Raw genomic sequence first — 21,272 nt, forward strand, 5'->3', positions numbered from 1 at the left:
AAAAAACATGAAAAAAAAATAAATTTGTGAGCTTATGAATTCATCAAGAATTCTCATGAGTTTATTATCTAGAAAGGAAAAAACTGATAAATGGCTGTGAATGCCTTGGTTGCTTTTGGATTTCTACTTCTTCCCCTAAAATCCTTAAAAGGTATATAAACCACACAAGTAAAACTATGGCTCTTTTTCCAACCATAAGCCATGAATAATTTTCTCACTTTTTACTAAATCATGAAAGAACTCTTCCTGAACAAAATACTCAAGTACAATGGCATTGTAATTTATTTACCAAAGAATTGTTCCTTTCCCACAGCATAACCCTGACAACCTTCTCTTTAATACTGTGTAGAGATGGGCTTTGCTAATTTCATCTTTTCACTGCCTATCTTCAATACAAACTGCTACAAACACAATCAGAAGGGACACTGGAAAAATGTGGGTTCGTGAAGACTGCCTTGTGCTTCTATAAACTGTAAAAAAAAAAAAAATCTAAGGAAAAAATATTAGCATTTGTTCTCAAAAGAACTTGAATATTCGTAACGTGTTTCAAAGAACACAAGCAGAAGTAATGACAGACACAAGTCTGCTGAAACACAACTTAGATTGGAAGCAATCATCTCTCACAGCTGCTTCTTACGATAACAGATATTCTAGCCTGTTTCATTCACTTCTGAGGTGATCATTTGAATACAGAAAGAAAGCAAATCGATTCTTGAGTTCCTGAATGGGAGCTGCTTTGTTATGATTTTTCAACACCAGTTTCAATATCCGAATCCCTCGTTGAAACTGACAGCAGAATCTCCACAGATTTACACAAGACTAGGAAGTATTCACTACCAGGGAAGTCCCTTTTCCTGGCATAAAAAAAGGGCATAAGCAGAGAAGCCTCTGCTGCATGTCAAAGGAAAATTCAGTCTCAGGACAGCACGGTACTCTCTTTACATAAACTAACTTTGGCAAAATACCTTTATAAAAATCTGTGATCATAGTACCAGTATCATTTGTAATTTAGCAGAGCACAGAAAAACTTGGACTAGTTGGATATTAGTCTGGAACAAACATAAAATCACTTTTTAAGATGTTATTTAGTATGCTCTCCTTTCTTCCACTTAATTCTAAACTTAATTCTAAAAAACACACATCCCTTGTTTCCTTGATACACCGTTGCTTAGTAGGCATTCATAACAGTTACTGTCATCCTTTTTTGTGAAACAAACACAGTTAACCACACTTAATAATATTCAGGCATGAATTAGAGAAGCAAATTACCATCTCCATTAAAAATGTTCTGATAACACTTGAAACCAGTCTTTCTTAACAAACTGTGCCTGTTGAGCCAATGCCACAAATACATTTCCAAGTTACTTAAGTCCATAAAATTGCATTCATCCAATTTCTGACCTTTTCCAACTGTTTTGCAAGGAAGCCTTTCACTGACTTCTCACAGCAACAATTATGTCCTAGGATGTTAACAGGTCTGCTATTGACCATGACAGTACCAAACCACATAATCATACCCAGTTTTTCATTCCTCATTCTACTTCCATACCTCCTTACAAAGTACTTCAAGAACTCTTTACAAAAATCTAAGAGATTACGTCAAAGAGCAAAACAGTATAAAGTATAAAGCCAGCATGCACAAGGCCTATAGCTCCTAATGAGGCAGCCACTTGTTTTCCAAGCACGTTCTTCATCATCCCCACTGGGGCATTTGCCACCCAGGGCCAGCAGGACTCCACTCCTTCCTCCTGTGCCCCAAACCATGAATGCAGGCTGCACCACTGCATCTGGAGACTGGCAGTGACTGCTCTCCTCTTCCCTTAGCCCTAGCCAAAGCACACAGAGACAGCCAAATCAGCCTATACTTCTACTAAATACAGTTTGGAAAAGAAAACCTGCATCTAACAGATTTTAAGACATTTCACTGTTTCATTTTCTGATTCTTGCTATGAGTAACAAAATCTTAATTTCATTTAAGAAATCTTTTCCTTCCGAGAAAGGAAATCTAATGCATTTGTCACCACCCACAAACTCAGTAAACAGAAGAATCAAATTTGCACTAAGATTGACCTGCTGGTAAGTGAAAGCTGAGCAACATGCAGGATGACAGCTGCACTGCCATAACTGCAAGCAGGATGCTAATGCAAACACTAGGCAGAGCTGCTGGATGAAACGTCAAGGGGGTATGAAAGCACCAAAAAGCAACACTTCACAAACACACACGGTTCTGTAAAAGTTAAATTATATGCATCTCAGGCACTTTTAGGACTTTAGCAAAACAGTACGTTTTAAATCAGAGTAGTTATTCCAGTGTAGCATAACACAAGCGAATTTCAAACCAGTAGAGGGCTAACACCAGGGAGGGAGAACACAGTCTAAATTACTATTATTACTATTATTTTTCTAATCTATTGAAGCTTTTAATAGTGGATAAAAGCTTGGAATAAGAAGCCTGTGTTTTTATCCAAGTACATCTATACAGAATGCCAAGAGTAAAGTAAGGACACTGCCACTGCTCTTCTGAACCAGCACAGCTAATGTGAGAAAAGATCCTTCTATCTAAGATATTGGTCTCATTAAGGCTCACTGGCAAAACAGAAGTGCTAACAAACACACCAACGAAGCATCAGACAAGTCTTACAAGAACTCATTCATGTGACCAAAGCAGACCAACAGATACTTTTGATATAAAATCAAACAGAGCCTGAGCACAGCCTAAGAAGCGCCAGGTTGCAAAACTGACGTGCACCAGAAAGTTAACTGCTTCACATATACTACTCCTAAGTATCAGTTCCAGCTCTCCCCTCCTTGCCCCTGCTGCCCTGTGTAACACGAGTCAGTATTGTGAAGGCGTCTTGGTTACCCTGGTCGGTACTGCAAACATGTATTACCTTCAGCTGTAGTGCCATCTACTGCTGGAAATCGTGCACAAAGCACAGAACAGATTTGGCAAAAGCTGTTTACATTTTCTTACTGAAGGCTGAGAGCAGGCATCTTGTCAAAAAGCTCCTTGAGAAATGAAGGTTGAATTAATTTCCTACAGTTGGTTTGAGCAGCTATGCAGGATTCTCAACACAGAGTCGAGGCTTTTTTAATCTCCATAGAAATTTACAAAGCACAAACTAATTAATCTTGCAAAGGAAGTCATCTGCAGAAAGCAGCAAAGAAATAGGAATTCACTTTCTAAAACCTGCTTGCTTATTTTACTTCACAGAATATAAACTCATCAATTAACTGCATTCTGAGAAGTCAGAGATGACTTGTGCCAAGAATTGAGGAACAACAAACTTCAGCTTAGCAATAAATTCACTAATTCTAACAATATTATTGTTAAGTGAAAATACAAATAATCTACATAATTTGAAAAGCATTCGGTAACATTTGTGGTTGCTTCCAGTTAATGAACTGCCATTGCCTGAGAAGCACAGAATTTACTTTTAGAGCCCAGATCAAGCACCCAATGTTTGATGTAAGAAAAGAAAGCCCTTACCCCAGTCCTGTTCATACAAGGCTTGGGAAAGGCACCATGATTCACTTATTGGCATGTGTGGATGCACAAAAACAAGATGCTCTGTGAGATTTCAATACAGTGTACTTCTAACTATAACAAAACTGAACTGCAACATTAACTGGGGACACTCAGTTATAGTTTATACAACGCACACAAAATAAGGTCATGCATCTTTCAGTACACAAAAATGCATTAACATTAAACTGTCACTCTTTTTTCTTGCATTAAATCAAATACTGGTGCTTTTCAGCACTGCCACTTCATTACAGTAAAAAAGCCAGATACGTGACTGACAAAATTTAAAATATGAAGTAGCCACAAAATGCACTGATTTTGGTCCTAGTGCTACACTGTAGGCTGAAGTAGATGCCAAGTACAAAAAAAGTACAAATCTTTATTTTGTCATAATGTAGATGAAATGTAACACTGCTGCAAATACAATATTGCCCTAAGTAAATCTTCACTGAACCACAATATAGAAAATTAACAAGTCTACAATCAAAAGTAATCTCACATTAACTAAGAAACCTATCTTTAGACCTCAAATATATAAAGCTGCCAAGTTCACAGAACATGTGAAAACCAAAGGCTGTGACAAAGAACCAATTTCAAGCTTTCCCAATATTCACGGTGTTTTTTCAAATGCCAGAACAATGATTTTGACTGCATTAAGCTCCACTTCAGTTGTGCATCACGACTTCTTTGGAATGCATAGGAAAACCTAATAAAATTCACTGTGCTGAGTAATCTTCCAGAGTTTCCAACATCTGCATATGCATGCTTAAGAGAGTACAAAAAGAAGCACTCTATGTTAAAATGGACACTTTAACACCATAAACTTTTCCATCAGCACTTAAAAATAAAAAGAACATATAACAGACAAATCTCTTTGTGAAGTGCAACGTACTCAATACATTATTACTAAGTGAAATTCCTTGGCACTACAGTAGTTAGTATTTCCATGAAAACAGATTGCCTTTAACTCATTTTCAGATTCCAACTACGCATACGTGAGGAAACGACTGCACAAACAGGAGTGTGTGGACATCACTTCCTCATCAAAGGTTTCTGCCACTTCAAAAATGGCTATGTTTCAATGTCTGCGGTAACTTCCTACCTGTGGGATGTTAAAATATTCTTGATAATTATATTTCATTTAAAAAAAAAAGATAAAAAAAAAATCTAAGCTTTCCAGTCTCCAAGAATTCCAACTTCAGCAAAGGAGTCACTGATTTCTAGAACACGGATTTCAAAGCTAAAAATTCTCATGAAAAGACAGGGAAGGAGGGCACCTAATCCAAATATTTGTTATTTTCACAGGTTGTTCAGAAGTCTTCTGTCTGACCATTCGTTGCTTTGTTATCTTTATGTTTCCTTTGCTGGTTTTGGAAGCTGAACCTGCTCTTCTGTATCACAAATTCGTCTTTAAAATTGAAAGTTCTGATCTAAACTTACACAGATTTAAAATAAAACTGCTACAAGGTGTATGGTTTGAACTTCTCAGTACTTAGAGAGAAAAAAAATACCATACTGCATGCTTTATGCAACTGATCACATCATAGCTCCTGCCAAGACTGTGAACTACTCCATCTAAATGCCTATAGGAACAATCTAAATGTTTCTCTAAGAATTTAGATAGATACAGTGCAAAATAGCTTTCACTATGTTCAAAAAAGAAAAAAGAAAAAAGAAAAAGGTGGAAAAACTGACTGAAAGTGCACAAAGTTAATGCTATCAAATTTCCAACAACAGCAAACTTCGGTGTGTAGTAATCGTACAACTATTAGGTTACAAAACCCTGAAACAACAGGATCATCTGATGCTTTACTAGGAAAAAGACCTGAAACGCTTCTGCTACAAATACTGAAAGCAAATGTTTGTTATGATTGTAACACATCCTTCTGTTTCTGTGTCTTCCCAAGTTCTTATGCGTTAATTGCTATGTTTTCTATAGCAAATATAGAAGGCATTAGCATTTAAAAAAAATCTTCCCAAAGTTTCTCTCCTGAAATTACACCAATACAACACTACGTCAATCTTTTCTGCTACAAAGAAGGTACAGCTGCTTCAGCAGTTTCCTTACTTGCCCCAATTGAACTGATAGCAGAGTATCACACAGAACAGTTAATAACTCATGACTAGAAATGAAGTTAGTAATGATGCCAGCAGGCGTGACACAGCAGAACATTAGGAAAAAAAGCATGTTTTAATACCCATTCCAAATAACACCAGATGAAAAACTGCAAAAAGAATATGCTGAAGCTTTCTTGTGATCAAATACGAAAGCTAATAAACTTCAGTTTCTTACCAGCTCTTTCAGACTTCTCTTTCTGCTCTTTTAACTCCTCGCCTTGTGTAGTTATCTGCTTGATCCGAGCACGCAGCTGGGCCACCTCTTCCTCCTTCATTTCCAGTGTTTCATGCATTTGTCGTTTTGTCTCTGCAATTACCATGCCCTATGGAAAAGGTCCTTGTGATAAAAGCTAATAAACAGATAAAATGCATATCGAAAACAATTTCAAGCTAGGACACACTCCTTGTTAGAAATAAGCTTTAATCCGTTTCTACAGTATCAGAAATCGTGGTGTTTGTTTTTCTATGTCAGAAAATAGAAAATAATAAAAAGATCAGAAAAGGAAATTATTTTGAAGAGACAAAATTTATCTATTGGTTAAAAATACTCCTCCAGGAAACAAGGACCATCGGAAAAATTTATTTTCTTTTATTTTTCTCTGAAATACGTATTCTGTAAACTAAAAGCACTATTGTGCATCTGCTTCTCCTTAAACAGCAAGCACAGATGATGAGTGTTAGCCATGCTGCTTGTTACACCACCATCAAAAGTTACTCCAAGTAATCACAGTTTAAAAAAAAACAAAAATCTTTGAAGGAATAAAAATGGAGAAACCCTTCATATTCCTAAGAAACTAAAGCTACTTCACTGGTTGTTTAATTCCTTTATGTTGCATCTCATCCTCGTTAGATTTTTTAAATCTTGCATTGAGGTGTGTAACCATGGGTGTCCAAAATAGGTGACTAAGAACAGCTTCAAACACCACAAAGTCAGATATTTCAAGTGTAGCCACTCTTCTTCCAAAACTACAGTTTATATAAAAATTCTTCCTTATTTACCTTGTCCTGTTCTAGTTGCTCAATCAAATTTTTTGCATCACGCAGCTGTGTAATCAGTTTTGTCTTCTCACCCATGTGAAGGTCCTAAAATGAAAATAAAGAGATCCCATCCACAAAAGCTTTAATCACTGCCATCCACATGAAAATACCTTCTGGCAAGCACTCGACGTTTGGCTTTTAGAAAGAGTGATTCCTAGATTGGTACATAACCAAAAGTGTTGTTACATTAAAAAAATTAAATTAGGCTAGCACTGGGGCCCTGCAGTACACCTTGGAGGTAAAGCAGAGAATGAAGTTCAGGGAAATGAAAGCAGGCAGCCTCAGAATTACTCCTAAATCTTCCATTGTTAGGCTGCTTCATTGCTTCCGTAACAATTCAGGTATCCAAAGGCAGGGGTTCTCTTATAAATGAGAGAGCTCAAACAGTAAAATGGGCAAGAAACATGCCTAACATCTGCATCTTGGCTTAAAGATAATCTTAGCAACGCTGCATTTGTGCCCTCCGAATAAATTCTGCAAGTACTGGAATTCTTACACTGCTCTTGTAGCCACCCATAGAATCAAGAGCGTTTTACCTTCATTTTCTCTAGCTCCTGAAGTCTCTCTTCCAGCTGCTCCTGCAGTGCCTCCTTCTCATTGCTTAGCTGGGCACAGCGCTCCTTGTGTGACCGAATCATCTCCTTGCAGCGCTGCAGCAAGTTCTCTTGGCGCTTCACCCTCTGATTAAGAGTTTCCAGTGTTTTAACAGAATCTTCATTACCCTCTACAGACAATATACCAACATTACCACGTGCACACTTTTTCCAAAATGCAGATCTACTTTCCTAATTCACATGGTGGGTGACTCACAGCTCTTTAAAATAAGAAAACTTTGCAAAACTTCTCACTGACTACTTTAAATGCATTCCAGGTCCAGCCTGAAATCATGCACACACATACACAAGATGGCAAATGCATTCTTCAACTCTAAATTAATCTGCAAATCCCAAAATGCAAAGCAAATCATATCTCTGAAGTGCCAAGCAAACAGGCCCCTGTTTTCACAGTGTTGGGCATGACATTAGTTCTAGCATAGCAAGGTTGGCAATATTGCACAGGCAGGAAAAAGGCCAAGTTCAGTATCTTTCCAAGCTATGTTTTCCTCTACATGGATAGCTTCTCATAGCTAGAAAAGCTACTATCTTCACTAGCATATGGATAATATCTTATGTTCTGTCTTGGTGCTCTGAAAATAGGATCAGACACATTCTCAGCCATTCATTTCGTGACCAGAGGGTCTTACACTCTACAGTCCCAAAGCAGATCTGAGCACAGGAAACATCCTGAACTCTGATTCCCGGGGACTAAATGCATATGTTACCTCCTAAGCAGCAAATTCTTAAGAAAGACATGACACTGGGTAAGAAAATCTTTGCTGTAACACCACAAGTTATCTACACAGAAAAATCATGGCAGATCCTCAACAAAGACCATTTCAAGATGCATGTTCATCTCTATCTGAACCCTAACTTTTATGAAGTCACAACTGATACTTTCATGGTATGCCAGCAACATATTATCCCACAGTCAATAACCAAACCTAAACAATGCTGGGATTTCTATAGCTCAGATATCTCCATATGGAAGAACACTCAAAAGAGATCAGCCCAAATATGTTGTGTCTTAGGTACTTTTGCTCCATCATAAATAACAGCAGGCTTATTCCCCCAAAACCAAGATCTCTTAAAGAAAGCCCCAGTACCCACCATCACTTCCTGGTTCCACAATATTTTCTGCATTGATTTCTTTTGTTTGACTTTGAACTTGTGGTTCAGACTGGTTATTTGGATCAGGTAATTCAATGCCTATCTGACCATTCTGTAACCTCTGCTTCAGCAACGATACCTAAACAAAATGATTTTTGGTTAAAAGGTATCTAAGATGACCATGTCTTCATTTGCAGAACAAGAGAAAGTTAAGAAAACTGTTCTCAAGCAGAGAAAGGAAAAATCTGTCTGATTATTTTTAGCATTTTTAAAAATGTTTCCAAGCAACAAAAATAGTAAAATTAGAAGTGCAGAAACAACAAAGGTCAATTAAGGAAAATCCATATATTTTACAAAAGCATTTTTAGCTCAAATATCTGCTAATGTTATGTTCTTGATAACAAAGACATTGCTAAGGTATTTAAATGCAGATCAAACATCTCTATTTAACAAGAATGAGATTTTCCAAAGGTATTCTAAAGGTATCGATTTAATTTCTAGGGAATCATAAACTCTCAAGCCTTAAAACACAACAGCATTTATAATAAAACATGGACACTCAATACAGCAAATTCATAAAAAGTGTCTGGAAAAAATTAGTTTTTAAAAACATCTCTTGGTGATGGTGTTCTACCTGAGTTTGCAGAACACTAATAAGTTGATCCTTCTCTTCTAAGGAAGCATCAAATTCCTCCTGGAGATGTTTCTTAGCTTGTTGATCCATCTGGAGCTCCTGAGAATCATATATAAACACACTTCAAATGAAAACTGAAACACGAATTTAAAGAGCTTATCTATATATTATTAAACAATAAAAATATCTCACTGCAACTGTAACTCCAGAACAAAACCATAAAGCATCTATTTCTTTTACTAAGCAACGTAACAGGAAAACCTAATTCTAATACCAGCATCTAAATAAGAGATTAGCTTCGATGCGAAATTATCAAGGATCCTCTCTTCCAGTTTGTGTTAGGATCACTTCAAGCCTGTTCCTAAAAACTGTTTTCCACAGACACATTTCTCCTGGGATCCAAACAATGCACTTTGGTAAACCAGATTCTGCATTTAGGCACCAGGTTAAATCAACATAAACAGCAGAAATGTAAATTTCCCTTATGCTCATTCAATGCACTAGAATTGTAATACAACACATGCCATTTATAACAACACAAAGTAATACGGGTTTTTTTTGTTTTGTTTTTTAATCTTGAATGTGTCTCAAATGAGACAGAGGATGCCAGAAAACTTCAGAGTGGCTTTACTTGGTACTTGAATTCTTTTGGCTGAACACCATTAGAAACTTGTCAATGTAACCTAAATATGGAAGCAACATCTACACTATTTACACTACAAATATCTACTATATTGACTATAAAATCGAGGCAGTTTCTGATTGCTTTTAAAGTTTATCTATTTTTTAGTTATTATTTAAATAATTAGTTGTTAGGACAATAGGTGTATTTACATTTGCATTCAACTTCTTATTGAGAGAACCAGAAGCATACACGTTTCATTCATGCCCTGCAAATCACTTTATATACATGTGTTTTGATTTTTTTATTTACTTAATCCACACACACCTTTACTAGGAAGATTTACCCCAGAAAGCCAACAGTTCTATCACCATGACTCTGCAAGGGTGCTGCTTGTGTAAAAGCAAGTGCCACCTGTAAATATGTGATCTGCCTGCCAGGCTTAGCATAAAGAAAGGATGAAAAAGCAAATGAGACAAAATGCAAGGCACACAGTGCTGCCTGCCTTGCTTTCACCCAACTCCCAGTCTCACTTTTATGGTCTCCTGCTATCTATCCCTTCCCCAACCAGTAAACACCAACTATGAGACCTGCAGTGGTGAGCACTGACCAAGTTGGCCACCGCCAAAAGGACAGTATTGCAAAGCAGCTTCAAATAAAGCTGTTCCACTCTCCTTTCAACAAACCACATCCACTTCTGAACCATATACTGCCTCTAGTTCTCAGCAGTTACTGATCACACCTCCCTCCTGTGCTTCAGAGCTGTAGAAGCAATTCCTTCCACAGCAAAAAGCCAACAAAACGTTCTGAATCCAGCACTGCAATAGACCTCTGCATTCAAAAGCCCTTTCTGATCCTTGTCTGAGAGCTGAGACACCAAGCACTGTCGAGGGATTATAATTACTAGGAAAATCCTGATGCAAAACCTAAAGCAGAATAAATATTTACGTCCAAGGACTTTTTGCACCATCAGTTCCTAACAAGCAAAACTAAATTTGCTCTTACATGGCCTCCTCAGAAGAAACTTGTCTAATCCAAAACATTTATGGGAAGAATAGGTTGTATGATGAAGGACAGCTCTTTTGGTTTTGTTCTTTAATTAAATGCTGATAATAAGTGGCTACATCAATGAATGATGAATTCTGTAACATTTCAGTTTTCACAGTGGAATCTTCCGATTTTATTTGTATATTTTAATTACTGCTATTTTAAGTTTTAAGACTGCTTCACTACACGTTCTAATTATTTGGGCTTTCAGAATACCAAGGAATTGATTTGAAAGATTTTATATTAATAAAGAATTTAAGTCTTAGATTTTAGGAATCTTTACATCTGTAATTCTTTCAGGATAAAGAAATTTTACATCGTTTATATATTTTATATCTCTTTTTAAACATAAACACACAGTTACATCTATTTCTAATCCAAGAACTTTGTCAAAACATGCTAAAAGTTCAGTATGCAAGCACGCAACCCTTTTCCTAATAAAACCACTTTAATTCTGACACATATAAGCCTCTCAAACTTTACAAAGCATCAATACACAGGAAAATTAAATCTACTGGGGCAGACAGCCATACTTGACATGGGATACATTTCTCACATATGTAGCAAACTGGAAAGAAACACTGACCAGCCAATTTGTCTGTAAGGCTGTGGGTATTTTTAAAATTATTTATATCCCCAAAAAGGTAAATAAAACATAACAACAACAACAAAAGAAACCAGTGAACTCAACAGCCATGAAAACCCTTCTATGAAGAGCCTGTTATTTGTATTTACCTAGTATAATTATTTCTTCATACTAAAAAAGCTCGAAGTTGCAGAGCCACATCTAGTGCCAGCCCCAACAACACTGCAATAACCACATGCATTTCTACCAATTTCACAATGAACAGCAAAGCAATTCAGTTGGTGCTACAAACTGCTCTGCCTTAGACTGTGACAATAATCTGCTGAATGGGAAATAAACAAGAGGAATAGCCCCATGTTAGGCAATAAAAGCAAGCAGTTAAAAACCCTGCTGTGCAATAGGAAATATTTTCCAAATTGAATTTAAAATCAAAAACCAGACACAGAGAAAGATCCTCTGCATGTATGGAGGAGAGCAAACATTCAACCAATAAAGGAATTTACCTCTCTCAGTTCTCCAATTCTGCGAAGTGCTTTATCCTGACTTTGACTCAGAATGCCCTTAAAAAGGAAACCATATTAAATGTAACTGCAGGTGCAAAGTATAAATAAACTGATAGAACTGTATATAAGCAGAAGAATTTGTGTTTATTTTTCTTTCAAGTCAAATTTGATGTGTAAGTATTGTAATAAACTGCCAAATGTGAGTTGGCAATCCATCACACAAGTTCAGTTGATCCATTTAAAAAGGCAGAAGTACAACAGCTTCAGTTATTTGCACAAACCAGTATTAGCTCAGATTTCTAAGGGCACCAAGCTAAAAGACAGTCTTCTGTTTATTTTATTTATAAATGAAACACACCAGCGTATGTAAACATGTAGAAATACACATAAATGAATATAAACAAAGGACACTATATTTCAAGATTTAGAAAATAGTAATGCTTACCTGTAGCTTCTTCTTCTCTCGTTGGATAACTTGATAAGCAGACACCAGCTGAAATACAGAAATCAGTAATAATGATGATAATGCATCCACTTACAGATATCAAAATAATTTGCTTAGCTGTATCACTATATGCATTTTCAAACTCCTTACTTCACTTGGCAAACTCTCTTGACAGGAATGTATGCAAACAATTGTCTTGTGCAATGTTCACTTTTTCCACTTATAAAATAACTTAAATAAAGTCTACGAGTCAAAACAAATAGATTACTCAGCACTCATGCACAGCACTCCCTTCACTGAAAATAATCCTAAAAACTCCCAAGCTTAAGTACAGCTAGTCAAAATACTACATCAGAAAGTTATATCCCAGAGAATTGCTCCACAGGGATGTACATTTTTAAATATACATACCCCAGAGAGTTTAAATTTAAAAATGATTTTACCTTATAAAGTACACTTTCAACTCTAGGAGAAAAAGGTTTGTGTAACAGTGAATGTTCTCATCCCAAGTGTTTTGCACATACACAAGCAGACAGACTGGAAATGAACAAAATTTTTCATTGTAAGCTGACAAAAGGACTTCATGAGTAACTGCACAATTTAGTTTAATTAAAACTCTGATCACAGTTGCCTAAGCTGTCCAAAGCTGAAGTAGCATAATGGCACTTGGAACTAAAATGTACTCTTCCAACTACTGTAAAATTATGGGAAAACCAACGCAAAACATCAAAACCAGAAATCTGTAAGTCAACTGACATCTTCAAAATGTAACTTAAAATAAATTAGAACTTTTCAGAATTCAAAGCTACTGTTAAATTTGAGTCATACTTACTTCATACTTAGAAGAAAACAAAAACTTTATTCTTGAGATGCCAACTCTGGGTTCTACTACCAATGAGAAAGAATTTTAAATCTTAAAATTCTTACTATATATCAAATGCCTTTCTTCCAAACTCCAACAGGTCTTTAAATGGAATCCAAAGAACTGGAGAAACTCTCTCACACACAAAATACTTTTTGACAGAGAAAACTAGGATTTGCTGGACAGACTGCACTAAAAACACAAAACAAAATCTACAAATTGGAGAATTTTCATTTTAACAACACTTTTTTTACCTAAACCTTTAGAAAATATAACCTTATTATACTAGCTGGAAGACTATGAAAAAATAATGGGAGATGATAATGAATGAATGAATGAAACACAGCTATTTTTTAAGATATATGTCAAGCACAATAGTTGCTGTATATGTCTTAGATTGCATGGATTTTGACACTGATAGCCAAAAATCCACACAGAAATTTCTGTACTTGTGGGTAGCACATATTTAAATAACTGTTAAAAAAAAAAAAAAGATGCATACACTTAGTTTTAAATACAAGACATACACTTAAAGAAAAGAACAACAAAAATCTTAGAAGTGGTATACCTAGGAGTTATGGTGAACAGAACTCACTGACTGAAAACAAAGTGCCTGTCTACGATAAATGCACAAAGTGAAACACACCGTGTAGGTGTACTTCAGAACAAGTTTCAGAAGCAAAGTATGTCAAGTTAGCCATGCTCAGCACTACACTCAGTACCACCCCAAGTACACACTTTCACCAGAAAACCTCCTGGACCTGTATCTAGGTATATAGCTGAGGAAAACACTCACACAAAGTGACACTCAACTCTGTTCCCAACAGCAAGTTATTATTTACAAACTAGAGATGAAAAGGGAGAAACTTTAACAGGCTGGTGAGGCTGGCTGACAAGAATCTCATGAAGTTCCACAAGGGGACACGCAAAGCCCTGCACCTGGGAAGGAGTAACTCTAAGGGCCCAGCTGAGAAGCAGCTCTGCAGAGAAGGACCTATGGGTCCTGGCAGCTACAAAATTGAATGCGAGTCAGCAATGTGCCCTTGCTGCTTAGAAGGCTAATGGCAGTCTTGGCTGCAACAGGCAGTGCACTGCCAACAGGTCAAGAGAGGTGAGTTGTCCACTCTACTGAGGATTGGTGAGGCCACAATTGAAGTACTAAGTGTTCCAGTTTGGGGCCTCCCAGCACAAGAGAGACCCGGACATACTCGAAAGGGTCCAAGAGCAGGCTGCCACCAAGATAATGAAGGGATCAGAGCACCTCTTCAACAAGAAGAGGCTGGGATTGTTCAGCCTGAAGCACAGGAGGCTCTCGTCAATGTCCATAAATTCTTGAAGGGAGGGCAAAGACGGAGCCAGGCTCTTTATAGTAGTTCCCAGACAAGAAGCAATGGGAACAAACTGGAACACTAGAATCACAGAATGGCTTGGGTTGGAAGGGACCTCAAGGATCATGAATCTCCAATCTCCCCGCCACATGCAGGGCCAACAACTTCCATTTAATACTAGACCAGGCTGCCCAGGGCCCCATCCAATCTGGCCTTGAACACCTCCAGGGATGAACGGGGCCTCCCAACCTCTCCGGGCAGCTGTTCCAGCACCTCACCACTCTCTCTGTAAAGAACTTCCCCCTGACATCCAACCTAAATCTTCCCTCCCTCAACTTAAAACCATTTCCCCTTGTCCTGCCAGCTTACCTCTGAATACCAGGAAAGACTTCTGTGCTTTGCAACTGACAGACCACTGGCCCAAGGTGTCTGGGGGGCTGTGGAGACTCAACCAAGGAGAACTCCAAAAGCCACCTGAACATGCTTTGGGTGGCCCTATTTGAGCAGGGATTGGACCAAATGGACTCAGGTTCCTTCCTACCTCAGCTCTTTTGTGATTCTGTGAGAAGTATTTCCACATCGTGCTACCAGCAAAACTTTTGGCTCGTCTAGGCCAAACATAACCAGACTTAATATCATCATTAAAAGTCCATGCTACCTACATGAGGATCCATTTGTTCCAAGCTGAGGAAAACTGCAGAGAAAAAATGATGACTCACTACTGTGGTATGCCAGTCTTACTTTCTTCCTTCCTCTCTCTTCAGTGCCATCGCTTACCTCAGCATATTTCCCTCTGTAGTTGCCCAAGCTGCGCTCCATTCGGCGCAGTCGCTGCAGCAACTGCTCCTTGCTGAGGCTGTCTGCATTTCCTGAAACCTCCTCGGTCTCACTTTCAATGTCAGAAGGTGGGTCAAAGGTGGGACCAGCCGCATCCACATCCAGCCGATTCAGAGAATCTCTGGAGGATGTTCGTACCAGGGACTCTTTAGAAGAAGAGCGGAACAGGGTCTCTTTCACTGGACTTCGAAACAATGACTCCATGGAGGGAACTCGGAGCTGAAGACGCTGGGTGAATGACTGAGCATCACTTGGCTGCAAAAACCCAAAGCAAGAAGTTACTTCTGCACTGCTTTTAGGCAAATAAAAACACTAAGGCTGAGGAAACAAAGACCTGAGTAAGGTCAAGGAACCACTGTCACCCAACAGAGCACCTTAGAGATGACACCAAAAAGCTACCATTCCCTTAGCAGTCACCTCCCTGTGTGGAAAAAACAGCCATGCAAACTACCAGGTGAGGGCAGTTTTGGAGAACAACTAAATTCAGTACACTGCAGCTCAGATTTACTCTCCTGGAAGCATGTATTTCTGTGCAAACCCATTAGAAAGTGAATACGTAACTAAAACAAATAGCTGCATTTACTTTTTATCTCAAATTAAAATATATAAACGCGACTCACTTCTTGATGTATTAAACAGAAGTTTGCATTTATCTCAAAGATACCAAGATCTTTTCCTACGATTGAGAAAATAAATTCATTGTAAAAGTCTTTGTACAACAGTTCTAACGGGATCTCGAAGATTCCTTTTTATTTTAAATGGTTTTAGGATTTTTACACGAAATGCAATTACTGATTTATGCAACACAAATCCTTGTGAGGTTTTAAAACAGCAGAGCCCGTGCTATGGAGATATGCATTGCTGGTGCTACAGCAGTGACTTTACAGTGCTACCAAATGATGTAGCCCACACAAAGGCTGGAATGACACAGTAGGAATTGCTGCTAATCCCACTCCAGCAATCCAGACCTATTTCTGAGGTGTATTAAAGAATGACCTCACCTTATTACTAGTGACGACTTTTTTTAAGCCTATCAATTCTTTTCCTTCAGCTAGAAAGTAACTCTATCTTAATACCATCTTAATAACATGCCAAAGTACTTCTCATCCCTTCTCCAGCATGAAGATGCACACTGGGCACTTTGGCTAAATTAATACAAATGAAACATGGCAGTGAAAGACAAAACAAAAGCCCCATAAGTACCTGAGGGGATGCTGGCTCACTTCCATTGTTTTCAGTCCATCTGGGAACCGTTTGCTTAGGTAAATTCTGCAGGAGGAAAAACAACTGTTAGAAGGAATAGACTAATGACTAGATTTCATCATTCCTACAAATAACACCCATGCTTTTTTCTTGTCTGTGTTTCTACTACTTTCTTTAAAATGTTTATTCCGATATGTTCATGCAAACAAGCTAGTTTGTTAAACTCCAAACATACTGCTGCAATATAGAGAACTACAAAGCAGCTATGTGTGCATGGATTAGTATGAGACATCCGCAAACACCAACATTTCCAATTAAATTATTCATAATGATTATCTATGTAACATTTATGCACAGATCAAAGGAACATCAGAAAAAGACAAAGTAACAGCAGGGGAAAAAAAAAAATTGAACTGGTGGCCAGTGGTGTTTACAGCTGATGTGAGGAACACTGAAATCACATTATCCTCCTGTATTTGAGAAGGCATAGAAAGAGGGGGAAAAAAAACCACAAAAACCTGCTACCTGGACAAATACACCGTTAACACTAACACTCTGTTTTAGACTCCAACAAAACCCAATATTAGACTTTCAGAGAACACATCTTGTGTAAGACTGGACACATATTTTTCCGCACTCCCAAATAAGGAGGGGAAAAAATTATACAAAAAAACCAATAGTTTTATTTTCATTATGGATTTCAGACGTTTCTGTCCTTTGTTCTGCTGTTCCTATGCCCTGTGCTCAGGTGCTCCCTAACCTGTACAAATTCAGAGTTTTTTAGTGCTTAAGTCAGGTCAAAGTGATGCAGTAGAACAAGCTAGAAACTCTCTTGGATATTATTTTTTTCCAAGAGAGGCACTGAAAAATACTGAATAAAATATAAGGAATAGGGTTATGAGCAATGTAACTTTCCAATTAAGATGTGCAGATATGCATGGAAACACAAGCATAAAAGAGGAATGCATCAGAAAAAAAAAAAAAAAATGGCTTCGGTATGGTTTGATATGGGCCAAACTCAATAAAGTATTGAAATATCACAGAAGATAGAAATCCAGACAGCTAAGTAAGCTCGAGAAATTAGCAGACACCCATACAGAGTCAGTCTAGGTGAAATGAGCAATAATGAGCCACAAAGCAAATCTGTCTGGATTTGGAAATTGCATTTTGTCTGGCTTGAGCAAAATCTGCATTCCGTTTAATAGCATCACACTGTCATAGTGGATTTGGTTTTAATGGATTAAGAGCTCTTACTGGTTTTTAAACTAAAGCATTCCCAGGTTTTATTCTGGGCTGCATTACCTGTTCTTTCATTTCTTAACTGGAAAGCTAACAGTAAGGGTAGCCCAAATAAAAAACTACTTTCTGCTTTATAATAAAGCATCTACTTTATTTCAGTGGTGACAGTGCAGGACTAGTACTTGACAAACAGGAGAGAAAAGACATACTTTAGCAAGAATTCACACTAACTACATCTTTCAAAAATCACGTACTCTGATTATCAATAGAATTAAAGGAAACTGTGTAGGGTTTGTACATCTACTTCACAATGATACTTTAATAATACTTAAGTCATTTTAAAACACAAGAGTAATTAGATTTATTGCATTAAATTTATAAATACATACAAAAAAGTATCCTTTTCAACTGTTAAGATCCTGTAAAAAAATGCCATCTCAAAACTGAAAGTAATGCCACCTCTTTTAAAGTTTTCCTCTTCATTGTGCTGGTATCTTTGCTTTCAGCCTACGTAAACAGAAGCAGAGCCTATATTTAGGACTGTATTTGCTATCAGAATAAATCACAAGGATGCACTGGTTACCTTTCATATAGAACCTGGACCCTCACACATCCCTAGCTGCTGCAGTTCTAACTGCCCTAGCCCGTGCTCGAGGGCAAAGGGTCATTCTGTAGTGCCCATAAAGTGAAAGGTAAGCATGAATAAAGGTTGCTATATATAAATATAGATTCAAGAGGCTTTGAAGAGCTTAGAAGCCTTTCGTAAGCCTCAAGAGTTGTTTTGGTGAAACTGGAAGCAAAGAGTGTGGGCATTTTGAGTCTTAAAACCTGTAGAGCAATGACAGGCTTTCTGGAGACCAAGAGAAGTCTGTCTTCCATTACTCCCCAGAACATAACACAACAACTGTATCTGTATCCAAAGACAGCTATGTCTACAATTATTAATAAAACGTTTGCTTTCTGTCGTTAAGAGGCATAAACCAGAGCTCAATTTTAACTGGAACCCTCAGGGAACTCTATTGATATTCGTACTTCCCTACATTCCTACTCCTGAAATGCAAACTAATTTATCTTACTATTTATTTCCTAAGGGTAAAAATATTTTCATGTGTCTAAAAATTTAAAGCTTAAGTGGCTGTATTTAAAAACACTCTACTCTTCTTCCTCTCTTCCTCAAGCACAGCAAAGTCTTGAGTAAATTATGGAGAAAGGAAGAAGGGTTTTGTATACATTTCTTTCCCCACAATTTTTCCCCTCCAAAAAAATGCCTCCACATCCAAGAATATCTGCACTGTGTTTCTTCATGTAAGGAAATCCCCAAAGCTCAGTTAGTAAAGAGCTTACACTAGCCTCCTCAATGCAGAGCAAAAAAACCACCACAGTCCCAGCTGCTTCGCCCTGATGCCCATTCCCTCGGATCGCACATCACCTGTACACACACAGCTAAAATACCAGCCTGTCTCAGCAAAATTTATTTATATGTCTGTGTGCGCTGATGAAATGCTCATTCTCCTGTATCTTTAGTTTATCCAGGTTTCCCAAATGTTCATCTTTGGTTTTCTTGTATTTGTAATAACCAGCACTCCTCTTCCTTGAAGACTTTTCATCACTGTTTTCCGTTCTTCCACTGCCCCCTCCCAAATTCTTACACTGAGAACACTTCTTTTCCAAAGGTTCAGAAAATAAAATCAGTTTTACAGGTAAGATTATTAAGCACTCATTGGTAACACATTACCTGTAACTCCCACATTATAACTACTTGCAGCACGTGCAGCTTTGTATGTAAGCATACCAGATGGCCATTGCTGTCACTGAAGTACATGCAGAGAATAGAAAGGCAACTTTAGAGCACCCACGTGACTGTATTCCTTTCAAAATCCAGCTGTACAAGGGATATTCTGCAGTGTACTGAAAAACAGTCCATGATTGTTTATGCTTAATTTTATCTGCAGAATTTAAAGTAACTATTACTGGACCTTGAATGTGATCAAAATACCTAGAAACTAAAAAGGAAAAAAATGCATACAAAATCTAAAAACTATTCCAAAGCTTCAGATTTCAGCAGTCTGAATATCAACTTTGCCCCTCATCAAAAAGCTCAATCTGGAGATCACCATGCCTGAGCTAGTAATGAAGCTGTGCTCTGAGATAACAAGCAAAAAACAGACTTTGCACCAATCACCTTTTCTAACAGTTTCAGTCTTACCATTTTTAGCTTGAGACAATCCCATCACAACATAGTGAACACCCTGTTATACCTTCAGGTCTTTTCATTTTCAGCCTCTACATGAGCAGCAAGAAAAAACTTGCTAAATCAGAAAAGGAAAGTAAGGAATCATGAATTGAGGATGATATGTGACTGTGTGATTTTAGCACTGTTTTGAATCCCTGTGCACTCAGGAATGCCATGGCTCTGAAGCACATGAAGGAAGACACCCCAGTTCCATGGCAACAATCAGAATCACATAGCCTTGTATCTGTATACAAAAATTAGAAATCAGAAATTAGAAGGCTGCCTTCCTTCTTGTGTCTGCTATTTTCTCTCCAGTTGTCTTGTTCTCTTCCAACCAGGCTTCTCTATCTGCACAGCTTGTATATTATGCAAACAACATTTCCAGGCAAACAACTATATATTTAAAATGAAATCTAACAATTTAGAAAAAAATTCATTTAGCCTCACAGTAATACCATTCAGGTTACCAATTAGAAGTAGCTGAATTTCTCTGTCTATGTATAATGATTTCCTACTGCCATCAACAGTAAGTTACATTGAGCCTTCCACTGTAGGAAGCAAAACGTTTCTGTGTCCAAAAATTACATGCAATCTCAGTGTTTATCATATTTATTTATCTTGAAGTACAAACATACATAAAATGAAGAGGAAGACTTTCAATAGCATTATTGAATTCTAAGCAACAAGTATACAAATTTGTGCACCAATTACTTAAAAGTTGAGTAAAGTATTGTTACCCATCTAACAGAAAATGTGTTAATTTTGGTGTTACAATCAATTCACATCATACAGCACACCAGCCAGGAGCTATCAGGTACTAACTCAGTGAAATTTAGTGCAGGGTTAGCAACAGGTAGTTAAGATGCCATTGTGAGAACAAGCCACAAGCAACACTAGGTTTGCCTTCTAGTACAGGACTTCCTGCCTCTCCTAAAGGCATCACTAAGAGGGGTGGGAGGACTCACCACACCGTCACTCTGTGGCTTAGGTTGCTTGGTGGGATCCAAAGCAAAGATAGTATACTCAGAGAGAAAAGCAGGCTCTGCTATCATCCCGGCTAGAAGCTGTCATTCAATGCAAAAAGTACGAAAATGAAGATAAATCAAATGATAAGGTAAAGAATGTTGCAAAATTCTGGTTTTTTGACACTACTGAAAACACTATAAGAAGGTACAGCATTTATGAGACAACAAGACACTGATAAAGGTAGGACAAGAGCACAAATTATGCATTAGATCATTCAGTTCATTGTTTAGAAGATTGGGAAACATGTAGTTTTTGAAAAGTATCGTATTCAAGCCCCATATAATGAAAGCATTTCAGGTACTGACATTGACTTTTTTTT

General features: G+C 37.6%; 1 protein-coding gene across 1 annotated transcript in view; it reads right to left on the reverse strand.

The window, feature by feature from the left end:
* Positions 1-21,272, reverse strand: part of LOC100538940 (golgin subfamily A member 4) — a 60,524-nt gene that overhangs the window by 27,083 nt on the left and 12,169 nt on the right. The window contains 10 exon segments of the mRNA XM_010713062.3: positions 5,820-5,967; positions 6,644-6,727; positions 7,219-7,406; positions 8,389-8,527; positions 9,023-9,121; positions 11,781-11,837; positions 12,226-12,273; positions 15,193-15,507; positions 16,456-16,521; positions 20,893-20,991. Coding sequence (XP_010711364.1) covers positions 5,820-5,967; positions 6,644-6,727; positions 7,219-7,406; positions 8,389-8,527; positions 9,023-9,121; positions 11,781-11,837; positions 12,226-12,273; positions 15,193-15,507; positions 16,456-16,521; positions 20,893-20,991 — 1,243 coding nt within the window.

This window comes from Meleagris gallopavo, chromosome 6 (genome assembly GCF_000146605.3).
Source record: "Meleagris gallopavo isolate NT-WF06-2002-E0010 breed Aviagen turkey brand Nicholas breeding stock chromosome 6, Turkey_5.1, whole genome shotgun sequence".
In the NCBI taxonomy this organism is placed as follows: Eukaryota; Metazoa; Chordata; class Aves; order Galliformes; family Phasianidae; genus Meleagris; species Meleagris gallopavo.